The 23,979-nt window shown below is 42.4% G+C and overlaps 1 protein-coding gene across 1 annotated transcript in view; it reads left to right on the top strand.

Moving 5' to 3' along the window:
* Positions 1–13,714, top strand: part of LMNB1 (lamin B1) — a 70,772-nt gene extending 57,058 nt beyond the window's left edge. Inside the window, exons 9-12 of the mRNA XM_081233275.1 lie at positions 799–903; positions 3,654–3,773; positions 9,243–9,350; positions 12,911–13,714. Coding sequence (XP_081089401.1) covers positions 799–903; positions 3,654–3,773; positions 9,243–9,350; positions 12,911–12,952 — 375 coding nt within the window. The 3' untranslated portion in view covers positions 12,953–13,714. The remainder of the gene's footprint in view (positions 1–798; positions 904–3,653; positions 3,774–9,242; positions 9,351–12,910) is intronic.
* Positions 13,715–23,979: the final 10,265 nt, after the last annotated feature.

The following is a 23,979-nucleotide window of genomic DNA, read 5'->3' on the forward strand; positions in this document are numbered from 1 at the left end:
GGAAGAGCATAGGTTCTAAGACCTCTTAGTCACAACTTTAGAAACTAAAGAACAGAGTAGCCTCTGCTACTCCATTGCAGTAGTTTGGCTGTTTTTCAAAAGGCATTGCTGTGCTTTGTGGAGCTATTCTGGAGCTGGCTGTCAGCCTTGTTTACTCCTGTCTTTGAGTTAGAGATGGATATAAATAAATTAATTCAGCTAATTGCTTTAATACCCTGCACTGTTCCTCAGGACAGTCAGGCAGCTCTGGGCAGCCTGCAGGCTAGCATTGATAGCCAGTGCTTGGGACTGGCTCATTATGTCATTGACCCATTTTTGATGGGTCAGTGCTTTAATGTAAGAGTTAAATATGGGCAGAAGTGGTACAGATGAAGAAGAAAAAGGACATATTTTCTTCCTTCTCTTTCCAAGCTTTATGTGTGTATATTTTAAAAGCTTAAAGCAATCAAAAATTAGATGTTTATAATGGTGGTTATGAAGCTAGATAGTGTTGTAAATTTAAATTATATACCTGTTCTAGCATTGAACATCACCATTTAATTTGGTTCACATCCCTTTTCTTGCAGTTTTGTCCTCTTTAAAATTAAACACCTTAATAATTAAAACTGCAGCATTGTCAAAGTTTCTGTTTTGCTGAATGACAAAACCATGTTTTCTTTTCATAGTAGGAAAATATGAACCATGGGAAGACAGTCATAAAGTTGTCTTAGTTTAACTGCCTATGGATTGGTTTATTTGATTATTCCATAGCTTTCTGTATATTTTAAGTGACCTTGTTTTATTTTGTTCTTTCAATAGGATCAACCAATGGGAGGCTGGGAGATGATCAGAAAAATTGGAGACACATCAGTCAGTTACAAATATACCTCAAGATATGTGCTGAAGGCAGGCCAGACTGTTACAGTAAGTTAATTTAGTCATCATTTAATTTAACTTCATTGTCTTAACCAATAGTTAAAGTAATTAAAACCATTTTAGCTTAAAGAGAAGCATTTTAGAAATGGGCATTAAAATGTTCTTGACATTATTAGGAAATTACAAGTGCTATTAAAGATTTTTAAAATTCTTTGTCATTGAGAGTGGTAATTGACTATTAAAAGTGAAAGAATTGACCTTTGAATTATTTTTATTTTCTCTACTCCAGTAGAAATTAACAGCTGACCCCCCCCCAACTTCATCCCTAAAGAAGTTGAGGTGACTATCTCCTTTTATCAATTCCTTTTTAAAAATATTAAATACATGTTTAAGATTTTATGATTGTTACAGACCTTCCTAAGTGTTTAAGATCAAAGACTCAAACAGGTTAGAACTTCTCTTTTAAAAAGTGTATTCATAGAACTTGCCACCACATTGTGAAAATATCAGATGCTAATTTTGTGATAACAGGTAAAAATTGGAACAGATATCCTAACCACGCTATCTTTTCTTCTCTTTAGTAATTATTGTAGTGAGAGAAAATTTCTCAGTCCTATTATATGTCTTACGGAAGCTGCATAATGTGATGGAAAGAATCTGACATTTTTAATTCAGAAGATTCAGATTTGAGCGTGCCCTTTATCTCTTTAAAAGTGTAAAACCACTATGCCAATCATCTGCTTTTTCCACTGGATACAGTTCCTCAGTGACTAAATAGATATATATATTCTATAGGTCTAGTGGAGAGCTCAATTTTCACATAAAAAATGTAAGGCATTTTTTTTTCCTTTGGTAGCTGGCATAAATGTGTTAAGAAGCTCTTTGGAATGTGGTAATCATAAGTGATATTTCTGTAAAATTGTACAAGGCAGGGCAATAGCAAAGATCAGTTTAAAACTCCAGAACAGAAGTAAGTGAACTACTATGTAATTTAAAATTTTCTTGTAGCCACATTAAAAACAAGTGAAAAAGAAAGATGTGAAATTAACTTTAGAACAATGTTTTAAATTTAACCCAATATATCTAAAATATTATCATTTCAACATCTGATGAATATAAAAGTTATTACATCACTTTAAAAAATATATATTTATTTATTTATTTGGCTGCACTGGGTCTTAGTTGCGGCCCACAGGATCTTTGTTGCAGCATGTGGGATCTTTAGTTGTGGCATGCAGGATCTTAGTTGCGGCATGTGGGATGTAGTTCCCTGACCAGGGATCGAACCCGGGCCCCCTGCTTTGGGAGTGTGGAGTCTAAACCACTGGACCACCAGGGAAGTCCCCCTTTTTTTTTTTTTAAATACTAAATCTTGACACTTGGAGATACCCTTACAGCACACCTCAGTTGGGACTAGCCATGTTTCAAGTGCTCACAAGCCACATATGGCTACCATATTGAACGACACAGCTCTAGGACATAGTAGTTTTAGGTTAAAATACCCAGTAAGGTTACTGATGTGTTACGATTATTATTAAACACTAAACCAACTGTATGATACCATATGGACTAGTGAAAAGTATAGCTTGAGGTTAGATTAACATTCCACATAACCTGAAAGTCAGCCCAGGTCCAGTTCTCTTTTCAGTTTTATCCTAGTAATGCTCCTTGCCCCTTTCCATTTATAATGGTGATGGAAGATCTGGAAGCTTCAAGTGAACACTTTAAGAGGAAGGGGTCTCTCCTAATTAGTAATTGATAAGGTTTTCTCCCCATTTAAAACAATACCTGCTTATACTATCTCCAGTCTTCATTCTGCCATCATATGGCCCTTTATATTGCAAGACAATTTATGGAGTACAAAACTTTGCTGTCTCTTTTCATATGGTCTTGTAGAAAGATCAGGACTGGTAGTAGTGTCCCTACAGGTGAGGACATAGAGGTTTGTAGAGATGTAGTGTTATGTCCATGATACAAACCCAGTTTTCTAACTCTCAAGTGTTCTCTATTCTACCAATGCTCTTCTGCCAGTAAATACATAAAAAATGTTGCAGAATTTCCCTGCTTATGAAAAGGGAAATCTTTCTGTTTCTTTTGCCTATTTCTGTAGCAGTCATATTTTCCGTTGAATAATGGGTTATTTGTTTGTTTCCTGAATTCTTTTTGGAATTCAGACTCAGACACTGGGGTATTATGACACTGTCTCTGGTTGGATATATACCACCTTCCATTAGAATATTCTAGATAGGCTGTCTGCTGCAGAGATTTTGAGAGAAGTTAGTCATCTCCTCACTTCCTGCTATAGGCAGCTGGCGGATACCACTGGAAGGGGTAGAAGGCTCTAACACGGAAGGGCTGGCTCGTGAGACCCGTGGAATAATAGAATGCTAACAGTGAGAGCTTATATTCATTGAGTCAGCCATCTCCTCCATGTGGGTAATCATTTGTCTTCACAACAGTCCCGTGTATTATCAGTACCATTTCTGTCCCATTGGAGGGTAAGTAAGGTAGCTTGCTCAAGGTGAGCTGGCATGTAGGCGAGCTAGGATGTGAATCTAGGCAACTTCACTTCAGAGTCCTGTGTGTCAACATTTTTATTTATCAGACTGGGAAGACGAGGCCTAGCTAAGCTCTATGGGATATACAGCTAGTTAATATAGCAAGTCTAAAGCTAGGCCATAGTTCTGGAACTTTTAGAATCAGTCCTCTTACAAGGTGTTAAAGTTTCATCATTATGTTGTTATTGGCACGTGGGAGAGCTGGGCTCTGTGTAGAATGATTTCCATTTTTCTTTCTAGATCTGGGCTGCAAATGCCGGTGTCACAGCCAGTCCTCCCACCGACCTCATCTGGAAGAACCAGAACTCTTGGGGCACTGGCGAAGATGTGAAAGTTGTATTGAAAAATTCTCAGGGAGAGGTATGGTCATTTTATTGGTACCACCACAGTGTCAATTTTTTTTCTTCATTGAAGTGTAGTTGACTTACAATGTTGTGTTAATTACTGCTGTACGGCAGAGTGATTCAGTTATACATATATGTACATTTTTTTTTTTTTGGCCACGTCACGCAGCCTGTGGGATCTTAGTTCCCTAACCAGGGATTGAACCCGGCCACTGGCAGTGAGAACGTGGAGTCCTAACCACTGGCCTGCCAGGGAATTCCTGTGTACATTCTTTTTTTAAAGTACTTTTCCGTTATGGTTTATCATAGGATATTGAATATAGTTCCCTGTGCTATGCAATAGGACCTTGTTGTTGATCCATTTTATAGATAATAGTTTGCATCTGCTCATCCCAACCTCCCACTCCCATCCCTCCCCCAACCCCTGCCCCCTTAGCAACCACCAGACTCTTCTCTATGTTCGTACCACAGTGTCAGTTTCACCTGAGAGTTCATCATGCAAGTGTGATTTCTTTTCAAAAATCAAATTTAAATGTGAAGTAACTGATTGCTTAAATCAGACCAAGGCTGCTGAGTCCATGAAAGTGATGCTAACTCCAGGTTTTAAGAATGAAATATGAGTGTATTGTAGTTCTGATTGTTAGTACAGGTTCCAGAGTCAGTCTGTGTCTAGTTTCTGTCTTCACTGCCCAGTGACTTTGGACTTTGGGTAAGTTCCTTCACCTCTCTTAGTTTTATCATTTTAAAATGGAGATAATAATAACAAGATAACTAATATAAATAAGATAATATAATGAGAATAATATAAATGAGACAATCCTTGGGAAATGGTCAGAATAGTATCTGGCCACTGGTAAATGCTTAGGTTATTAACCTTGTTACTGACTTTCAACATGCTCGTGAAACTGAGTTTAAGGATTGTGGAGTGTACATTTGCTTGATGTGTATGTTTTCAACACGTCAGTCCTAGAACTCTTGTCAAAGAACCTTGCCTACCCCCACCGTCACATAAAGACACTCCCAAATTCCCCCAGCCACGCACACATACCAAGAGATGAAAGTGTCTTCAAAGGATGGCGTGGTTTCAGGTCAAAGTACAGCATCCCCTTAGGGGTTTCTTCTCTGCTCCCATAGTGCCCAGGCACAGACCTTGTCTAGCTTGTCACGTTGTCCTCTCTCACTAGAGTAATAAGCATATCAAGGGCAAGGACCTGTTCTGATTTTTCCTGGCACATGATAGGCACTTAGTGAGAAATTACTGGATAAAATTTTAGGAAAATCAAACATGGACCTTTACTTAAGTTCAGAGAAATAAAGTGTAATTAATAGCATTCATTCTGGGGGTCTGAGGTGTTTGCATACGAGAAGTTCTCTGCCCAGCCATCTTTCCAGCCATCCCTCACTGTAAACATCTGCTGGTGTTTAGACTGCTCTTAGTAAGGATTTCACTGTCTGCTGAACGAAGAATGTCCTTTATCTCAGACTGAGGCTGAAAATGAAAGGGCATCTGATGTTTTCCACTGTAGACTTCAGTACAGTTCACCTCCAAATACTTGCTAGGTTCTCAGGGTGTGGGCGTTTACAGATGCCTTCCGGAATTCACAAACTTCGAGGAGCTGGATCTCCTCCTGTTCTCTGTGTGGAGCCCTGCTTGCTTTTTGCCTTCGGCACTTTGGAATTCTTCCCAGTTGTCACTGGTGCTGCTGCCCAAGTGCTGAAATTACTGCAGCTCCTATGCTGGTAGTTCCTTCGACATCTGAAATTGGCAGAATACATGTCTCTTTCAAAACAGTGTTACGAGTGCCGATTTGCCCAGATTGAAAAGCATGGTTTTAAGGGGCTATGGTAGATGAAATAGGTTTTCATGAACCATGGAATCTAGTCACCACCTTTTTCTGTGTGAAAATGTGTTCCAAGTTAGAAACGATCTTATAGGAGGCTATTTGGAATGCAGCGGGTTTAAAAGCGCACAAAATAGATACGACAAGTGAAAAAGTAGATGCCATGACATGGGATATGTCTGGAGGTAGTATTACCAGTGATGTTTCAATTAAGCCGAATGAAGCTCAGGTTTCCCTTCATAATTCAAACTGCTGAACTCTAATGGATTATTTGGTTGGTTTGTTTTCCTGTTCTTTTAATAAACTTCTGCATTCTGCTTGTTAGGCTCTATGAAGTGACCTCTGTCAGAAATGAGGAAAGTATTATGAATACAGTTCTTATTTCTGTGATTGCCAGGCAAGTACTTTTGGCATTTATTCATTTAATTTTGTGAGACCATATTTATTAATAGGTCCCAGACCATATTTATAATAATTCATAATTACCACCATAAAGACCACTTTTCTGTAAGATTGTAGGTAATCGGCTTAAGTCAGTGTAATTTTTTTACATATATTTTCTTGCTGAGACATTGGAGATATCAGGAAACCCAATTAAACTGGCTTTAAAATAATGGGAATATATGAGTTCACAAAACCAGCCATCCAGAGATAGTGGACTTGATCCATTGGCTCACCCAGTGTCCCCAAGGATCTTTCTATTGTCTGTTTCCTGAGTGTCTCCCTCAGGTGCATCATTCTAGGTTTACTTCTCGTGGGCAAGAGCATTGTGCCTAGTCAGGTCCTCGTCTGGGCTTTGCTCTCGTAGTACCAGCCTGGGTCACGTGCCCACCTCTGAGCCAGTTCCTGGAGTCAAGAGAACAGAGTTAGAGCTTGAGCCTTCTCCGTGGCTAGATCACACTCAGCTTGTGACACACATGTCACATCTCCATGGGAGAGAGGGTACCCAGGTAAAAGTGGGGGCTTTTACTGAGAAATGGCTGGGGAGGGGTGGTCCTAGGGATGAAAAACAGCAAATGTCACCATGGAGAAATAAAATGTTTTTTTAATGAGGGAAATAAAAAATAAAGCAGTCTCTCTGTACCTTCTAGAATATAGGCATCACTGAAATTTTTGTATATGCAGATGATTACTTATGTATACAGAGATATTCTAGTTTAACAGTCAGCTCCTTCATCAACAAAAACTGCCTTGATTTTTAGTATTTGCTGAACTGTGGTGATTTCAGGATACCCACACGCTGTGACTGAGCACGGAGTTGAAGAGGCAGCACGTGAGGTGGCGCCAGCTGGCCCTGCTGCACTGCTGGGGAGATGGGTGTACCTTTACGTGCCCAGGGCTTTACCCAGGCAGACCCATGGCATGTTGATAGAGACCATTTATGTGTGCTTTTCAGGGCACTTGATAGGGTTGGGTGTCTTGCTGAGAGGAATTTTTTTGGTAAAGACGTTTGTCTTTTAGCACCTTGACTAATAATTTCCTGGGCCTAAACCTTCCAGCAACTTTTGGTTCTAAATTTGTTTTATTATTTTTCTATTTAGTTTTGTCGACATTTATTTAGCTCACTTATATTCCATACAGGCTTTCTGCATTAAATTAACTGATTTTTAAATGTTGTCAAATGAAAAGTGCTTAACAGCAGGCTTACATTAAAGGCAGTTATGCTGAAGTAATTCATAATTAATGAAGTTGGGCAAGTTGCTGTTTTCTAAGCTTCTCATTTGAGGCTCATAGTCTGGTGTTTCATCACAAGCTCTAAGAGCCAGTGTTTCCATATGGGATGTATATACACTGTCATGAGTTGCTAGAAGCTGAAATGTGAGAATTCTATAACAGATTTTATTTGACTTTTCTTTCCTCATTTTAAGATGAGTTGAGGGAAGCTAGGTACTCTGAAAACTTTTTGGGAATCTTTTTTCTGTTTTGTATGCCATCATCAGTTCAAAGAGTTGTAATTGATCTGAGGATTCACATGCTTTTTTTTTTTTTTTTTTTTTTTTTGCGGTATGCAGGCCTCTCGCTGTTGTGGCCTCTCCCGTTGCGGAGCACAGGCTCCAGACACGCAGGCTCAGCGGCCATGGCTCACGGGCCCAGCCGCTCTGCGGCATGTGGGATCTTCCTGGACCGGGGCACGAACCCGTGTCCCCGGCATCGGCAGGCGGACTCTCAACCACTGCGCCACCAGGGAAGCCCCACATGCTTTTTTATTAGTACTAATTTGGTTAAAGCAAGTGTTATTTGTGAAAAGACTCTTTGTGTGTATAAACACAGACTGATCTCACAGAATTGAAGTTTCTGGCTAACTCAGACTCAAAATGGTCCATCTTCCTCAGCCGTGCAACAATAATCAAAATTCCCTACAAAATACTACTGTACTACCTTACTTCATTTATAAAATATATACGTGGACATGTAAATAGAACTCTCATTTCTCTGTCACTGTTCTCTGGTTTTCTTCCTCTGCCATTTTAAACTAGCTGGTCTGTGTTAAATTTCAGGTAAGCTTTTACTGACGTGATTTTAGTGTCTTCATCTGGAGTTATCTTTCTTGAGTAACCTTAGGACATGCATGGTACAGAGTAAAATTAGACGCTCTGCAGCACTCTAGGACACACTCATTTACTTGCTGCTAAATCATCAGGTTAGCCTTAAACAGAAACACTGCTGCATTTGTGCAAGTCAGCATTCTCTACAGGAAAGTCATTTGTATTTGCGCCTTTCAGTAGAAAATGGAAATGGTTACTTTCTATTATGCCTCCAGTGAATAGTAGGAGATCTGTTTTTTTGTACAGAGTACACTGGAACTTCACTAGTGTGTCATTAGTAAATAGTGTTCCTGTGTCTTGATTCTGTTTCATTCAAGAGGAACTAGCTGCTGAAGGAATGAAAGTTTGTCCTTTTCATCTCACTCAATCAGGTGGTCCTCTTGCCACCGAGGTCCCTGAGAGCACAGCAGTTAGCCTCTGACTTCATTTTATTCAGCATTTATTTAGCACCTTCTCTTTGCTAGGAGCCAAGATCTTTAAGCTGAATTCATGTTGAGTGTTATAAAGAATTTAGTGTGCCAAATCGTTTACAGAATTCTTAGTAACAGAATGGGATAAAAAGCAGTGGAAACTTCTCAGCAGGTATTTCAAATTGGATACCAGTAGCTCCCCTGCAGGGAATATTGAAAATCTAAGAACTGCTACTAATTATGCAAAAATTCCTGTTCAGTAGCTGAAGCTACTGATGAGCCACTTTAAAAAAAAAAAAAAAAGTCCCTGATGTAGGAATGCTGTTTCTTAAATTTATGCAACGAAAAGATGTCGTTCTCCCACAGTCTTTGTGATTTTTAAGTATAGTGGGTTTTTTTTTAACTAATTAATTTTTTATTTTTGGCTGCGTTGGTCTTTGTTGCTGCGCGCCGGCGTCCTCTAATTGTGGTGAGCGGGGGCTACTCTTCGTTGTAGTGCGCGGGCTTCTCATTGTGGTGGCTTCCCTTGTTGTGGCACACGGGCTTAGTTGCTCCACGGCATGTGGGATCTTCTGGGACAGGGATCAAACCCGTGCCCCCTGCATTGGCAGGCGGATTCTTAACTACTGCACCACCAGGGAAGTCCCAAAGTATAGTGTTTTAACTTAAATCAAACTCTTGTGTTTAGGAGGTTGCTCAAAGAAGTACAGTCTTCAAAACAACCATACCTGAAGAGGAAGAGGAGGAGGAAGAAACAGCTGAAGTGGCTGTCGAGGAAGAACTTTTCCACCAGCAGGTATTACTTTAATATATGTCTTTTAAATTTTATTAACAGAATTACATGAAAACCAAAACCAATAGTGGAGCTTGTTTTTTCCCTATTACTTGATGAACTAAGTCAGTGATCTACCAAGTGGGGTTTGTTTTTCCTGAGGGGATCTTCAAGATACAGTACATTTGGGTACTGGAAGAAAATGTTTGCACTTCTTTTTTAAAAATTATTTCTCATATCAAATTTCAGTTTTGTCTTTTGTTTTATAATGTATGTAATATGTTATGGTAGGACATGTATGCCACATAAATAACTATATATGGATTGGAATGCATGCTAAGAATTATTTATTTAAGGGTTCTTTGATTGAGTTTAGATGACTAAATTGGAGTAGGTATCTGCATATAAACTTAAAAAAAACAAAGAGTAGGGGCTTCCCTGGTGGCGCAGTGGTTAAGAATCCGCCTGCCAATGCTGGGGACACAGGTTCGAGCCCTGGTTGGGGAAGATCCCACATGCTGCAGAGCATCTAAGCCTGTGAGCCACAACTACTGAGCCTGTGCTCTAGAGCCCGCCAGTCACAACTGCTGAGCCCGCGTGCCGCAACTACTGAAGCCCACGTGCCTAGAGCCCGTGCTCCGCAACAAGAGAAGCCACCACAATGAGGAGCCCGCGCAACACAACCAAGAGTAGCCCCTGCTCACCGCAACTAGAGAAAGCCCGTGCACAGCAACAAAGACCCAACACAGCCAGAAAATAAGTAAATAAAATTAAATTAAAAAAAAATCATTACCTGATTAAAAAAAAAAGAGTAATGTTCAGCTTCAGTGTGAAGCAAAATTCTTGCTGTCTTTAAGTTTTTAATCATTTAATTGCAAGATAGATTTTAGCTGGTGCTTGGACTTTTGAGAGTCCTTGAAATAAAGAAACTCCAAATTTGACTTTAATTAATTAAATTGGAATTATTAATAAGTAATGAGCCTTCAGTTTATATTCTCAAGCTGTTCATGTCTGATCATTAATCAAAATTCCTACCCTTATCCTTATAAGACGTCGTCACCATGTCTCCAGATTTATAAATCTGTTTGTTTTGCTTAATTAGCCCCAATCCTACTCCAAATAAACATTCTCATATTGTTCAGCCTCCAGAGTTGAGAACCACTTGAGGTGGGTTATGGTAGAATGAATTTTTGGCATGGATACTTCCTCGTACATTTTGGAGGAATATTTAAGAACAGGTGTTTTATACTTGGCTTTAATAAGAAACAGGTACAAGATCCATTTCCTGTCCTTACTTGAAACATTATAATGACTGGAAGTAAAATAACAATATAAGAGATATCTCAGGGTGCCAGGCTAGTGGTTCAGAGCATGAGTTGTAGCAGTTCAGATGCTGGAGAAGGCTGTTTAGGCCACCAGTACAGTTGAGAAGATCTCTGGAAAATAGGCTTGTCCAGTATTTTGAAGGATGGGCAATTATTTGAGTATTAGAAGGCAGACGGTAGTGTTCTGTGGTTGTTTGAATTATCTGTTGCTACATTAGGAGACCACCTTAAATTAAAACTCAGTGACTTAAAACTGATTTCTTAATTCCTATGACTCTGTGGTTTGACTGGGCTCCACTGGGCAGTTCATTTGTTCCCACACAATGGAGAGTGAAGTCAGTCATGCAGTTGCATTCAGCTGGAAGCTTGGCTGGGGCTGGAATGTTCTCCATGTTTGTTTCCATGTGGTTTCTTAACATTTGGTGGTTTAGCCCAACCTTCTTTACAACATGGCAGCTGGCTTCCAAGAGAGTGAAAACGGAAAGCATTAGATTTCTTAAAGGCCCATATTCTCTTAGTCAAAGTAAGTCATAGGCCAGCTTCAATTCCAGGGGAGGGTAAATAGTCTCCACCTCATAATGGGAGGAGTGGCAAAGAATTTATCATGATCTTTAATTCATCACAGGGTATATGTCAAGACTTGAGCACCAAGTATATCTGTCCATCCAGTTGTGTTTGTAGGGTGTGAGTGAGAGATAAGTGGGGAGGTTGGTGTTAAATCAGCATACTCTGGAATGCCTAGGGAAGGAGCTTCTGCACACTTTGGAGCAAGGAGAAGTTGAGACAATATCAGAGGGATGACTGTAGAAGGGAGATTGCAGACACACTGAGAGACTATGTAAATGGAGATTCATTAATTAAGGCATAGTGACCGAACTTGAGGGGGAGGAGAAAAAAAATCAAAGATGTGCGAGGTTTTTAGCTTTTGTGATCAGAAGAAATAATGATATCAAAGTTCAAAAGAGGAGGCTTCCCTGGTGGTGCAGTGGTTGAGAGCCCGCCTGCCAATGCAGGGGACACGGGTTCGTGCCCCGGTCCGGGAAGATCCCACATGCCACGGAGCGGCTGGGCCCGTGAGCCATGGCCGCTGAGCCTGCGCGTCCGGAGCCTGTGCTCCGCAAGGGGAGAGGCCACAACTGTGAGAGGCCCGTGTACCGCAAAAAAAAAAAAAAAAGTTCCAAAAAGGGAAGATGGAAGGATGGATCAGCTATTTTGACTTCATATTAGAGAATGAATCCAGTGGCCTTTCGAGTTGATTAGAAGTCTTTCTGGTTGACCTTCAAGAAACCAATTTCAGTAGTCAAGTGGTGTTTCACAGTCATGTTGTGAGATTTTAAGGAATTAGTGAGTGATGAAGAAATGGATAGAGGGAGCCGTTTTGACTTCACATTTGAAGATGAACCCAATGCAAATGCTTCAGGATATGAAAGCTAAGGATCCAGCAAGCCATATTCCCTGATGTGGTTGTTCAGAATGCCGTCCACTGAGCTCCTGTTTCCTAAGTTGCCAAAGGATGTTATTGAATAGGAATTTTCAAATTCAGCTGCTTATTAGAATTTCTTAAGGAGCTTTAAAATTACATATAAATAGATACTCTCGCCCAGTTAAATGAGAAATTCTCATTTATTTTTAAAAATTTATTTATTATTTTTGGCTGCGTTGGGTCTTCGTTGCTGCGTGCGGGCTTTCTCTAGTTAAAGCGAGCGGGGGCTACTCTTTGTCACGGTGTGCAGGCTTCTCAATGCAGTGGCTTCTCTTGTTGCGGAGCATGGGCTCTAGGTGCGAGGGCTTCAGTAGTTGTGTCATGCAGGCTCAGCAGTTGTGACTCGTGGGCTCTAGAGCACAGGCTCAGTAGTTGTGGCGCACGGGCTTAGCTGCTCCGTGGCATGTGGGATCTTCCCGGACCAGGGCTCGAACCTGTGTCCCCTGCATTGGCCGACGGATTCTTCACCACTGTGGCACAAGGGAAGTCCGAAATGAGAAATTCTCATTTAATTGATCTAGGGACCTAGATCAGAATTTTGTTTTAAGAACTCCTCAGGATCTCAATGTGCAGCTAGAGTTGAGAATCACTGTTCTGGAATTTGTTGGAGTATTCTAGGGGAGAAGTCCATACGAGAAGGTTAAAAAGGATAAGTGAGAAGTAATAAACGTCCATTTGAAGTTAGGTAATAATGAATTTGTAGTATCTCTGCCTTATTTTAAAATGCCATGATCCATTTTCTTAGCACTAATTTTTTTTTCTGTTTTCCTCATCAGGGAGCCCCAAGAGGTTCCAATAGAAGCTGTGCAATTATGTAAACTTCTCACATCAACTGTCTTCCTCAAAATAAAGAAGTATGGTAATCCTTACCTACATGCAGTGCAGAGCCTTCTCAGAAGCACAGAATATTTTTATATTTCCTTTATGTGAATTTTTAAGCTGCGAATCTGATGGCCTTAATTTCCTTTTTTGACACTGAACATTTTGTAAAAGAAATCATATCCATACACTTTGTTGCAAGATGTGAATTATTGACACTGAACTGTGTACTGTTTGAAAAGAGTCCCTCAAATTTTTTGACATTTTTTTTGTATGTGTGTGGTTTTTTTTTAAGTTCTTATGAGGAGGGGAGGGTAAATAAACCACTGTGTGTCTGGGTTTAATTTGAAGATTGCTCCATCTAGATTAGCAATCTGCTCTTGATTATTCTCTGCTATATATAACGGTGCTGTGAGGGAGGGGAAAAGCATTTTTCAATATATTGAACTTTTGTACTGAATTTTTTTGTAATAAACAATCAAGGCTACAAAAATTTTTTTTAAATAGAAAAGAGAAATTTTGTAAGAAGGCAATATTAACCTAATCATCATGTAAGCACTCTGGATGAAGGATTCCACAAAACTTTGTTTTATGGTTACTTCTTCTCTTAGATTCTTAATTCACAAGGGGAATGGGGGGAGGGAGGGAGGGGGGAGGGAAGGGTTTCTCCTAAAACGCATTAGTTGTGTTTTTTAAGATAGTGTAACTTGCTTAAATTTCTTATGTGACATTAACAAATAAAAAGCTGTTTTTAATATTAATCTGCTGTCTTTTAACTTTAGAACTGTTTTGGGGGAGAAAAGCGTTGTTTCAGTTTTACTTTTGATAAAAATAATTTGGCTTTTTGTTTGAACTAGATTTTTCTTTAAGGCTCTGACAATGGGGAATATAAACACACAGACTATTTTGGGGTCTCCCCTGTTTTCAGTACTCTGTTGTCATTAATGATAGTACTAATAAAAGCCATAATAATAGCTAATTTTTTGGAGCCAGACACCATGCTCAGTGCTTTATATTTTTTAGCTTATTAACAATAAGACCTTTCAAAATCCATTTAAGAAAGCCATTTAGGAACATTAGGGACAGTGGGAGAAATTGGGTAAGACACTCCTTTTAAAGGAAAAAAATGGAGATAATATTTCTAGAATCTAGTTTTACTGTCTTTTTTTTTTTTTTTTTGCGGTACGCTGGCCTCTCACTGTTGTAGCCTCTCCCGTTGCGGAGCACAGGCTCCGGACGCGCAGGCTCAGCAGCCATGGCTCACGGGCCCAGCCGCTCCGTGGCATGTGGGATCTTCCCGGACTGGGGCACGAACCCGTGTCCCCTGCATCGGCAGGCGGACTCTCAATCACTGCGCCACCAGGGAAGCCCAAGTTTTACCGTCTTTTAAAACACAGAAGAGACACTGATTACAAGGAGTACAGTATGAATGATAGAAAATAGGTGTGTGCTGTGTGGGGTAGTTATGTATGGTGGTAACTAGGGTGTCATTTTTTACGCATTTGGAGAGTTTATCTTGTGATTGCTTTAGCTAAGTGAGTTAGTTCATCTTGTAGAAAGTAGAATATCCAAACCATCCCTAGAATGAACCGTTGATAACAATTCAGAAGCTAATCCAGAGCCAGTGTTTGCTTTTCTCTTAAAATATTCCTGCAGTAAGCTGCACAGACTAGCAACTTACACTTGAAAATAACTCACGAAGTCCCAGAATTACTGTGCTCTGCAGATTTACTGCATTCACTGGTGCTGTCGGAGACACAAGATAAATGCTGGCTTAGAAATTCTGTCTGGTGAAGCAGATAAAATGATAACTTCTCCACACAGATTTATCTTCAGAATGAGAATGGCAGTGCAGGGTATGGCCCAACTTGGTTGTGAAAAGTGTTGCCACAAGATAGGATTCTTGCCATCAAAATTCATTCTAGGTACTTTATTGCCAGATAAATTGCGTTATAGGAATCACTTTAATTAGTTAAGCATTAAGAAACTTTGGCAGTTTTAATACAGAGGAATATTATATACTCTAGTGAAATTTAGAGTAAGAACCCAGGACTCAGTTAATACATAGCTGGGTGCCTCTGAATATGTGGCAGGAGATTGTTGAGTCGATTTAAGCTGACAGACTTTACACTAAATAGAAGTTTTCTGAAAGTGAGCTGCACCTACACCTGTTCCCACAGAGCATCTGGGAGGCAGAGGCTCAAAGGCTGCCTCTCTGTAGTAAGTGCTTCTCCCCATCAGTGGAGGCTGCGGCTGCATATCTGCACTATTGAACTGTTTCATAACAAGCGTGAAAATTTCCCCCCTTATTTCATCTGCAGTGGTCTAGTTTCACCACTATGTTTAGATACAGATTTATTTTCCTCTTGTTCAGCTCCCACCTCAGGGTTTTTGACTAAGAGAATTCTGGATGTTCGTATTTTGTTGAATATCAGCTCATCCCTGTTCGCTGTTCTTCCATTCTGGGATTTCTTTTAGCCTTACATTGAACCTATCCTCTTTCATATGTTTTAGGTTTCTTTGTGCTGTATTCTCGGTAACTTAGTATTTATCTCACTAATTATGTTCTCAGCCCCGTCTAATCTGTTTATCCCATTTGTTGTAGTTTCTAGTTTCGTTAATTGTACTTTTCATTTCTGAAATTGTGCTTGATTCTTTTTCAAAATTTGCCTGTCCTCTTTTCAACTTTTTTTCTTTTTTTTAACTATAGTTCTCATCTTTTAAAAAGGTCATTTTCATCGTACTTATTTTATAGTCTCTAGTCTGTGTTCTTGAGTATGCTCATTTTTTTTCTCTCAGCTACAGAAAAATTACTGGTGGTTTGCTCCCTCGTGGGGTTTTTAGGATTGTGAACTTATCTTCAGTAAGGGCTGTTTATTTTGTGAGTTGTCCCTGTCCCAGGGTTTTGCTACAGAGTAACTTGGAGGTTTCCTTTGCTGTCTCCCCAGTGATGAGGTGGTATAGTGGTCTGGACCTCTGTTGCTGTTTTCTCACCTTGCGGTGGTGAAGGTCCACTAGGACAGTTGTGCTGAGTGTTTGCTGGTTCTTGCAGGTGACTTCCATATGCAGTCCCCCGGCCCCAGCAGGAGCTGGGTTTTGCTCTGGGCCGGCAGGCGGTCCATGTTCTGCTTGCCTGGGCTGTGGGCTGCATGGCGTGGTCCTGTGCTTTGTGCACCGGGCCCTCTTCCTTGCATGGACTTAAAGCCATGTTTTCTGTCCCCATCTCCAGCCCCCGAGGCTTCTCCTTAAGACTTTGAGTTCTTTGTTCCCTTATGGCACCTGGGCATTTCTTGTTTTTTTAGGCTTAGTCCTAGATTAAAACAAAAATTAGTTCTAGTGTATCAATTTTATAGTGGAAGGAAGGGGTCATCTTGGCCAGTTCATTCCACCATCATACACACATACAAATAAATGCACATTTATTTTCATATGTGTGTAGTTTTGTTTTGTTTTTTTTCTTTTTTGCGGTACGTGGGCCTCTCACTGTTGTGGCCTCTCCCGTCGCGGAGCACAGGCTCCGGACGCGCAGGCTCAGCGGCCATGGCTCACGGGCCTAGTTGCTCTGCGGCATGTGGGATCTTCCCGGTCCGGGGCACGAACCCGTGTCCCCTGCATCGGCAGGCGGACTCTCAACCACTGCGCCACCAGGGAAGCCCCATATGTGTGTAGTTTTAGGAGATACAGTTATGCTAAATCATGTTCCTTTGGGTTTCAGTTTCTCACCCATCATCATCCCTTTTACCAAATCTTAAATTACAAAGAAATTTATCTGAATGCCCCTTCTTTTCCTGGCCAAATCACATGTTTAACACAAAGTGAGAAATTGAAGGGACGCTTTGATCCACCCTTCTGGATCATTGGCTTCTGAACAAAATGCAGATCTTTTTAGTTCCACTGCATGAAGTAGCGGCATGGATGTGAATTTTAGGAGGTACCACCAGAGGAGAATGACTCTTAGGGTTCAAACTTTTGAGCCCCTGAAGCAAAGTTCTGGAATTTCCATGATATTTACCTGGCAAAACCCAGAATCCTGAAATTGGGACTGACTCCTTCCCTTCCTACCAAAAAAGGCACTGAAAGAGGTGGTATTTAGGATTCGGTTTTTCTGCCATTTGTCTACCTTACTAAAGGGACATTCAGAACAAAGTTGATGGGAATGAGGAAAATATTTAGGCAAAATACATGTAAAGCTCACAGAGGTCACAGTTCATGTTGGAGAGGGAGCTTCACATTAACATGTTGAATGGGAAGAACAGTGAATTAATGCAGACAAGACTGGGAGTGGATGCGGCTTTGCTGTTTTGGAAGGTTAGAGTGCGGGCCGAGGACAATCACAGAAGTCCCCTGGGAGCCAGTTTGCCCTGGAGACATGCACCCGACAGCGGGGAATCACCTCACTCCCTACCTCCTATCCTTGCTTTCATGATACGTATTTTTCCTTTACTTTAACAGCACAGTAAATCCTGTCTCCTGCTGATGTTTCTCAAGAGACAAAATGCACCTCTCAGTTTAAGGAGACAGCTTGTTCAGTAGCTTGATTACTTATAACAATAAAACATATTCATGCGGATTTATTATGTGAGTGCCCCAGTCTGTGTACCTTAATGATTTCTCTGCATTTTGTATACCATTTTCTTGATATTGGTGTTGATTTCTGTGGTTTAAAACATCATCCTCACCTGCCTTTTAAGCCTTCTTGCCTGCAGCTTGTGTACCCTAATGCCCTTTGCCACTATTGTCTGGTCTGCCAGCCTTCTGACTTTCTCCATGCATCTGGCTTACGGCAGACCTCCCCATACAGCTGTAATAGTTGGGGGCGCGTACCTTCCCTAGTCTTTGTTTTTCTTCAGTGCTTTGTGACTCAATGTGGATAATTATTTTCAGACTGTCTGGTTTGGCCTGTTAAATGCGCTTGGGTATTTCCACAACCCCCTCCATATAATCTTGTGTCCTATGACGTAAGTTAGCCGCGAGTGTTAGCTAAGTGTCCATTGTGTGAGCACACCAGAGGGACATGTCTCCAGATAGCACGTCTCGCTCTGGCAGAAACAGGCTTTCTAGCTTAGTGGCCAAGAGCGGTCTTAGAGACAATGATCTTAGATCATTGTTGTGGTTTCCAAACTCTGAGTCCCAGCTCACTTGTTCCCCTCGTCCTTCTCATTCTCTCTCCATTCTCTATTTGTGAGCCAGGGAGCCTCCCAGCCCACCCCCGCCTTTAACAAGCACTGCTTTTTGACTTAGGCCCTGGCAGCTGGTCCGTTCTCTTCTGAAGCCTGGGATCGTGACCCAGCCTTGCTCTTCGCTGCCAGCTCCCCACTCCTTTGTTATGCTGCCTTCCAACCCGTGTCAAGAGGGCTGAACCCAAGCTCTTTCTAGGGCCAGAATTTTCCTCTCAACCATTTCCTCAGGTGCCCATTTCTCTTAAGTTTTTGTCCTGCTAAGAGAAAAATTGTTAGGAAGTTTGAACTTCGGAAAAACGAGCTGAAAACATTGACTGAGTGCCTGTTGCCTAGTTTTCATGATTCTACGTCATGAAAGAAATAGTGAGCCTGGACTGAACTGTGAGAGGTGCGGCCATGGGGTCACCAGGACTCAGTGCTTATGTTTACAAATCTGGGCGGGATCCTTTTGTGGAGAAGGAAGGGTTTGGGCATCAGAGGGGGGATGACTCAGGGTCCTCATACCAGAAGCTCCTGTAGGAACCTGAAGCAGGGCCTTTGGCTGTGTCGGGCACCTGGGGAACTTTGGGAACCCAACCAAGAGGAATGGGCAGGGGCAGGGTCCTGGATGTGCAGTGCTGCTCTCGCGCTGTGTGGGGGGCACAGAATATCACATGGAATAGTTTAGTATTCTCATGTGTAAGCAATAGTCTCTTGCTTACGCATGGAATAGTTTCAATCTCATACGGGAGGAGGAAAGACCCATAAAGAGGAAGGAGGGAGAAAGTGAAAGGATTAGACGTTTGTTGAATGTTCACACAGCCAGGCACTCTGCACAGGGTCGTCCCCCAAACATTAACTCACTTGAAGCTCGTAGTACCACACTGGGCAAGTAGTGTTATCCTTGTTTTGCAGATGGGGCAACTTGCCCAGAGGTTAAGTCATTCATTCATTCCTTCCTTCAATGACCGTTCACTGGGGGATTTAGTTTTGCCAGGCATTGCCTAGCCAGCAGCTGGAATACCAAGAGGAGAGATCCTGTGGTTTTCTTGGGAACTCAGTCTGATTGCCCAGGCCACCACCATCTTTTTTTTTTTTTTTTTTGTCTGCCCGGCTTGTGGGATCCTAGTTCCCCCACTAGGGATCGAACCCGAGCCCCCTGCAGCGGAAGCGCTGAGTCTTAACCACTGGACGGCCAGGGGATTCCCCAGGCTGCCAACTTCAACAGCTCTGCCTATTCTACTGTCCCAGGCAGCTGTTAGGAAATAATGTACATAGCTAGTATACCTTTGACCGTGGTACTACTCATTGTCAACAATGAATGGGAACAATTCCAACTGTCAGGTGACTCCCAAATCCCTATTTTAAATCTCTGTTGTTTCTGATGTTCTTCAAATGAATGTCAAGGTAAATAAATATTACTTGCATGCTGCTGTTTAGAAAATTCCTTTGTGTAGATAAGCTGATGTGCCTTAGTCAGGAGTGGGCCGGGCATTCTGCTTTCTTTCCAGAGCTCAAGCTTGTGCTCATCTGTCTTCCTCACTCGGCACTGCATTTACCCTCTCTGATGAAACGGCAGGTTACAGCCTGGGTGGACTGCCCTTTCCTGAACTGGCTACGTTTTAAGATGTGTTTTTCCTGACATCAGGGAGCTGATTAATTGTTCTGGTTTAAAGTCTCCTGTGGGGTCACTGTTAGGTAAGCTAAGCAGGGGTGGTACAGGGCTTAACGAGTAGTTGAAAGCAGGCTGGGCCTCAGGGAAGCAACATGTTAGTGACAGATCTGGGAGTTGTTGAAAGTGGCCCAGAGAGTGTGCACGCACACCCCATTTATCCTAGTGGGCAGTAGGGGCTGTGAATGACAGGAATTACTAGAACTGTGATTCAGCTCTGATTGCAGAGGAGGTAAAAAAAATTTTTTTTTAATGATAGAGAATTAACTCATTTAAAACATGCCAAGTGTAGTCATGGGTTATGTCCCAAATTTGTACTTTTCCCACCTGGATGGTCCTTCTCCACAGACAGGCTGTAAATAGAAGAAAGAACAGCATTGTTTCTGCCTTTGAACTAACTCTGTGAATGGAAAACCCCTGATAGGAGCAGCATTAGTGATACTAAGTTGCTGGCACTTAATGGTGTGATCCTGAAAAAGCTAACATTCCTGTTTCTCAGTTTCCTTGTCTGTAAATTAGGACTAAAAGAAAAAAAAAAGTCCTATTAGAGAGTTGATGGGAGAATTATATTAGAGCACGTAGAAAGATCATACCAATATGGTAGATCTAAAATACATAGGAATTTAAAACTAATGATTACTTCAAATATTTTGATTAGGGGAATTGGGAAGTAAGGTGAGACTTTGGTTTTGAAATGGCAGGTTGTTCATTGTTCTTAGTGTACGTAAGTCTACAAGTGAAGAGCTAACGCTTCTGGTCAATTGAGTGGTTAAACAAGGAAGCCATTGAGAATACCGGAAGCGCCACATTTTATTCATCTCATGAATAAATACTAATTTCAACAAACATTTATTCAGCACTTACCAAGTGCCATGCTGTGTAAAAGGAAATCTTGTCCTGACCCTGATGGAGCTTACAGCTCAGTGTGGGCCTCAATTAAATCATCATACAAAGGCGGAAAACCACAGCTGTGGTTAAGTGCGCTTCTAGAAGGAAGGCACCACACACAGCAGGTTTCCCGTAAGAGACCAGGAGCAACTGGTCTCGCATAAGAGGAGGTAGGAAGGAGGCACTTGGGAACTCTGGTTTTAAACAACAGGGGCGGAGGTGTCCATGTGGCCAACCCGTCACAGATTGACAAAGATGCCCGTGACTGTCAAGGGGCCCCCTGTGCTCAGGGCTCATGGGAAATGGAGAGGATTTCTGGAACGTGTTTGCAATCACTTCCCGGTTCTCCACCGAGACCCGAACACTGAGAAAATCTTCTGGCTCGCGCCGGTTGGCCGCCCTTCTCTGAGTGCTCTCCTGGCGCAGGGTCTGCGCGCTGCCGAAGCCGAGCTGTCCTCCCAGCTGCCCTCGAATGCACGCTGCGCACCGACTTGTTGTGGTTGATCCACGGAACTGAGGAGACAGGATCTCGCTTGTCCTTGATGTGGTGTCTGTAGGTTGATTTCAGACTTTCATTTAAATAAATAATTCAAGCCTTCAGCTGGGAAAGGGGTTGCTACATCACCGGGCAAGGCCTCTGGCTGCTAAAGCAGCACGTGACCAGCCAGGGGGACTTCCCCCACATCCCCGCCCAGCTTGCTGGGAGAAGTAACTATGGGTCTTTGGCAGCTCTTTCCCAAACTGCATTATGAAGGTTGGGAAACACTGAATAATGAAATAAAGGAAGGCAGTCGGCGTGCTTCTGTCATCCTTGGCTCATGCATCCTAAGTTAGAGTTATGAGCTCAGCTTTGTGATGGTGTATCACAGGCTGCCTTGCAATTCTTCAGCAAGTTTTTTTCAGTGTGTTCTCATCAACAGACTCAGGAGGCAGGAGCTGACCTGTGAGTGACTCTGGGTGGTTATAACTGGGAAACGAGTCAACGCTCACCCATACTGTCTCAGCGGGAAATGAGGAAAATGGACAGGATTCCGGAAGGCTGTTGTTTGAAGAGGCTCCGTTCAGTTCCAAGAATACAGGGGAGGAGCAAGAAATGTGAACGTGTTTACTACCCATTCATTGACTCACACGGAAATTGTCCCCATTTGGGGCCTTGTGACCCCTGCTATGTCAGAAGAGCTACCGGGAAGTTGTGGAGACAGATGTGTCCTCCCCTCCTCTCTAATGCTCTGACCTGGGCGGACATACGGCCGCTTTCCTGAGTCTTCCAGGGTCGACTTTTGCTTCTCAGAGCTGCTGCCTTGTTCTTTTTCCTCCTCAGGTCACTGTGTTCCAGGCACTTCTTCCCTGAGTGGTGTTGAACTCAGGAGTGGGGCGGGGGGCGGAGAGGGAGGGGGGGGCTTCAGAGGATGTCACCTTGAGACACACTGATACAACGGAAAGAGTTGGCCTGTCCCAGGATTCTCTTAATGGTGTGTGTGTATGTGTGTGTGTGTGTGTGTGTGTGTGTGTGTGTGTGACAGGGTTTTTTTGTTTTTTTAAATTTTTATCGGAGTACAGCTGATTTACAATGTTGTGTTAGTTTCAGGTGTACAGCAAAGTGAATCAGTTATACATATACATATAGCCATATATCTTTTTTAGATTCTTTTCCCATATAGGTCATTACAGAGTACTGAGTAGAGTTCCTTGTGCTGTACAGTAGGTTCTTATTAGTTATCTGTATTACATATAGCGGTGTGTATATGTCAATCCCAGTCTCCCAATTCATCCCCCATCCTTTACCCCCCTGGTAACCATAAGTTTATTTTCTACATCTGTGACTCTATTTCTGTTTTGTAAATAAGTTCATTTGTGCCATTCTCTAAAGATTCCACATATAAGTGATGTCATATGATATTTGTCTTCCTCTGTGTGACAGGGGTTTTTAATGTGCACCTGTGCATGCATGTGTGTGTCTGTGGGAGTGTATTTTCTGGTTCACAATTACTTCTTAAGCTGCTAAGTTTTCCTCTAGGAGAAGTACCCCAGTTTGGGTCCTCTGTCTAGATGCTGTTGACTCATTTTGGACCACAAAGGGCATTCGATTCACAAAGGTTTCTCCTCATTTTGTCCTTTGGATGGCAAGTCTCTTATGCCCCGGGGCCCACCAGACACATCCTCCTTGTCCCCGGTGGGGATGGATCAATAAGATGTGCCCTCACAGGGGCTGGGCTTTTCTGTCCATCTGGGAAGCCTGGCAGGGGTCGGGGCAGACCCGCCCGCCCGCCCGCCCTTGCACCTGCTTTGGGCCCTTGGAGCGCCCCGCACTGCCCGCCTTGACATGGGGACGCGGAGAGAACGCCGAGAACCAGCGCGTGAAAATCACTCTCTCACCACGAACCCCACCCCCGGCCTCCAAACCCAGCTGGGCGCGTGCCAGTCTTCCGGGGCGCTTGCGTCCTGTCTCCGGGGCGTGGAGGCCTCTGCAGCCGTAGGCCTGGCTGATGGGTGACAGCTCACCGGCGCCTCCCAGTCTCAGCTGAGCGTGGGGTTTTTAAACAGACGCGCCGAGGACGGTCGGCCTTCTATCTGTGCCCGAAAGCATCGTTCGTGGCACAGAACCTGAGGCTGCTTCTCCCCCATGCCGCCGCCTCTGGGTATCACTGCGCCGTCTGGCAGAGTTTCACTCCAGCGTGGCAAACAGCAAAGTAGTTGACCTCGGCGTGTATAACATCACTAAGAAAAATGACCAACCTTGACCCTACAGCCTCTGATTCAGGCCCATCCTTGGTCTCTCCTGTTCTTGCGGAGCCGCTCACTCCTACGCCGACAGCTCCAGCCCACTGCTCCTTGCCGAAGCCGTTTAGAGTTTGTGGCAGGCAGTTGTGTCCTACTACTTTTTTTTTTCTAATAAGGTTTTACAGTGGAAAAGTTTAAACCTATATAAAACTGGAGAGAATAGTATAATGAACCCCGTGTACCCATCACCCCGTTTCAACCATGATCCACATCCGGCCAGTCTTGTGTCTTTCATACTCCCCGACTCTGCCGTCCAGAGGAATCTGAGATATTGCACAACTTCTTCATAAATTCTTCAGAATGTATCTCTAAGAGACAAGGCTGTTTTATAAACATAGCCATCATTCTGTTATCATACCTGAAACAAATAATTCCTTAATATGATCAAATATCCAGTGCTCAAAGTTCCCTGATAGTCTCATAATTTTTTTTTTTTAATATTTGGTTTTTCTGAATCAGGGTCCAAACAAGGCCCATATGTTATATTTGTTGATACATTTTAAAATGTCTTCTAAATGAATTATCC

The sequence above is a fragment of the Mesoplodon bidens genome (assembly GCF_964165515.1).
Source record: "Mesoplodon bidens genome assembly, chromosome: 4".
In the NCBI taxonomy this organism is placed as follows: domain Eukaryota; kingdom Metazoa; phylum Chordata; class Mammalia; order Artiodactyla; family Ziphiidae; genus Mesoplodon; species Mesoplodon bidens.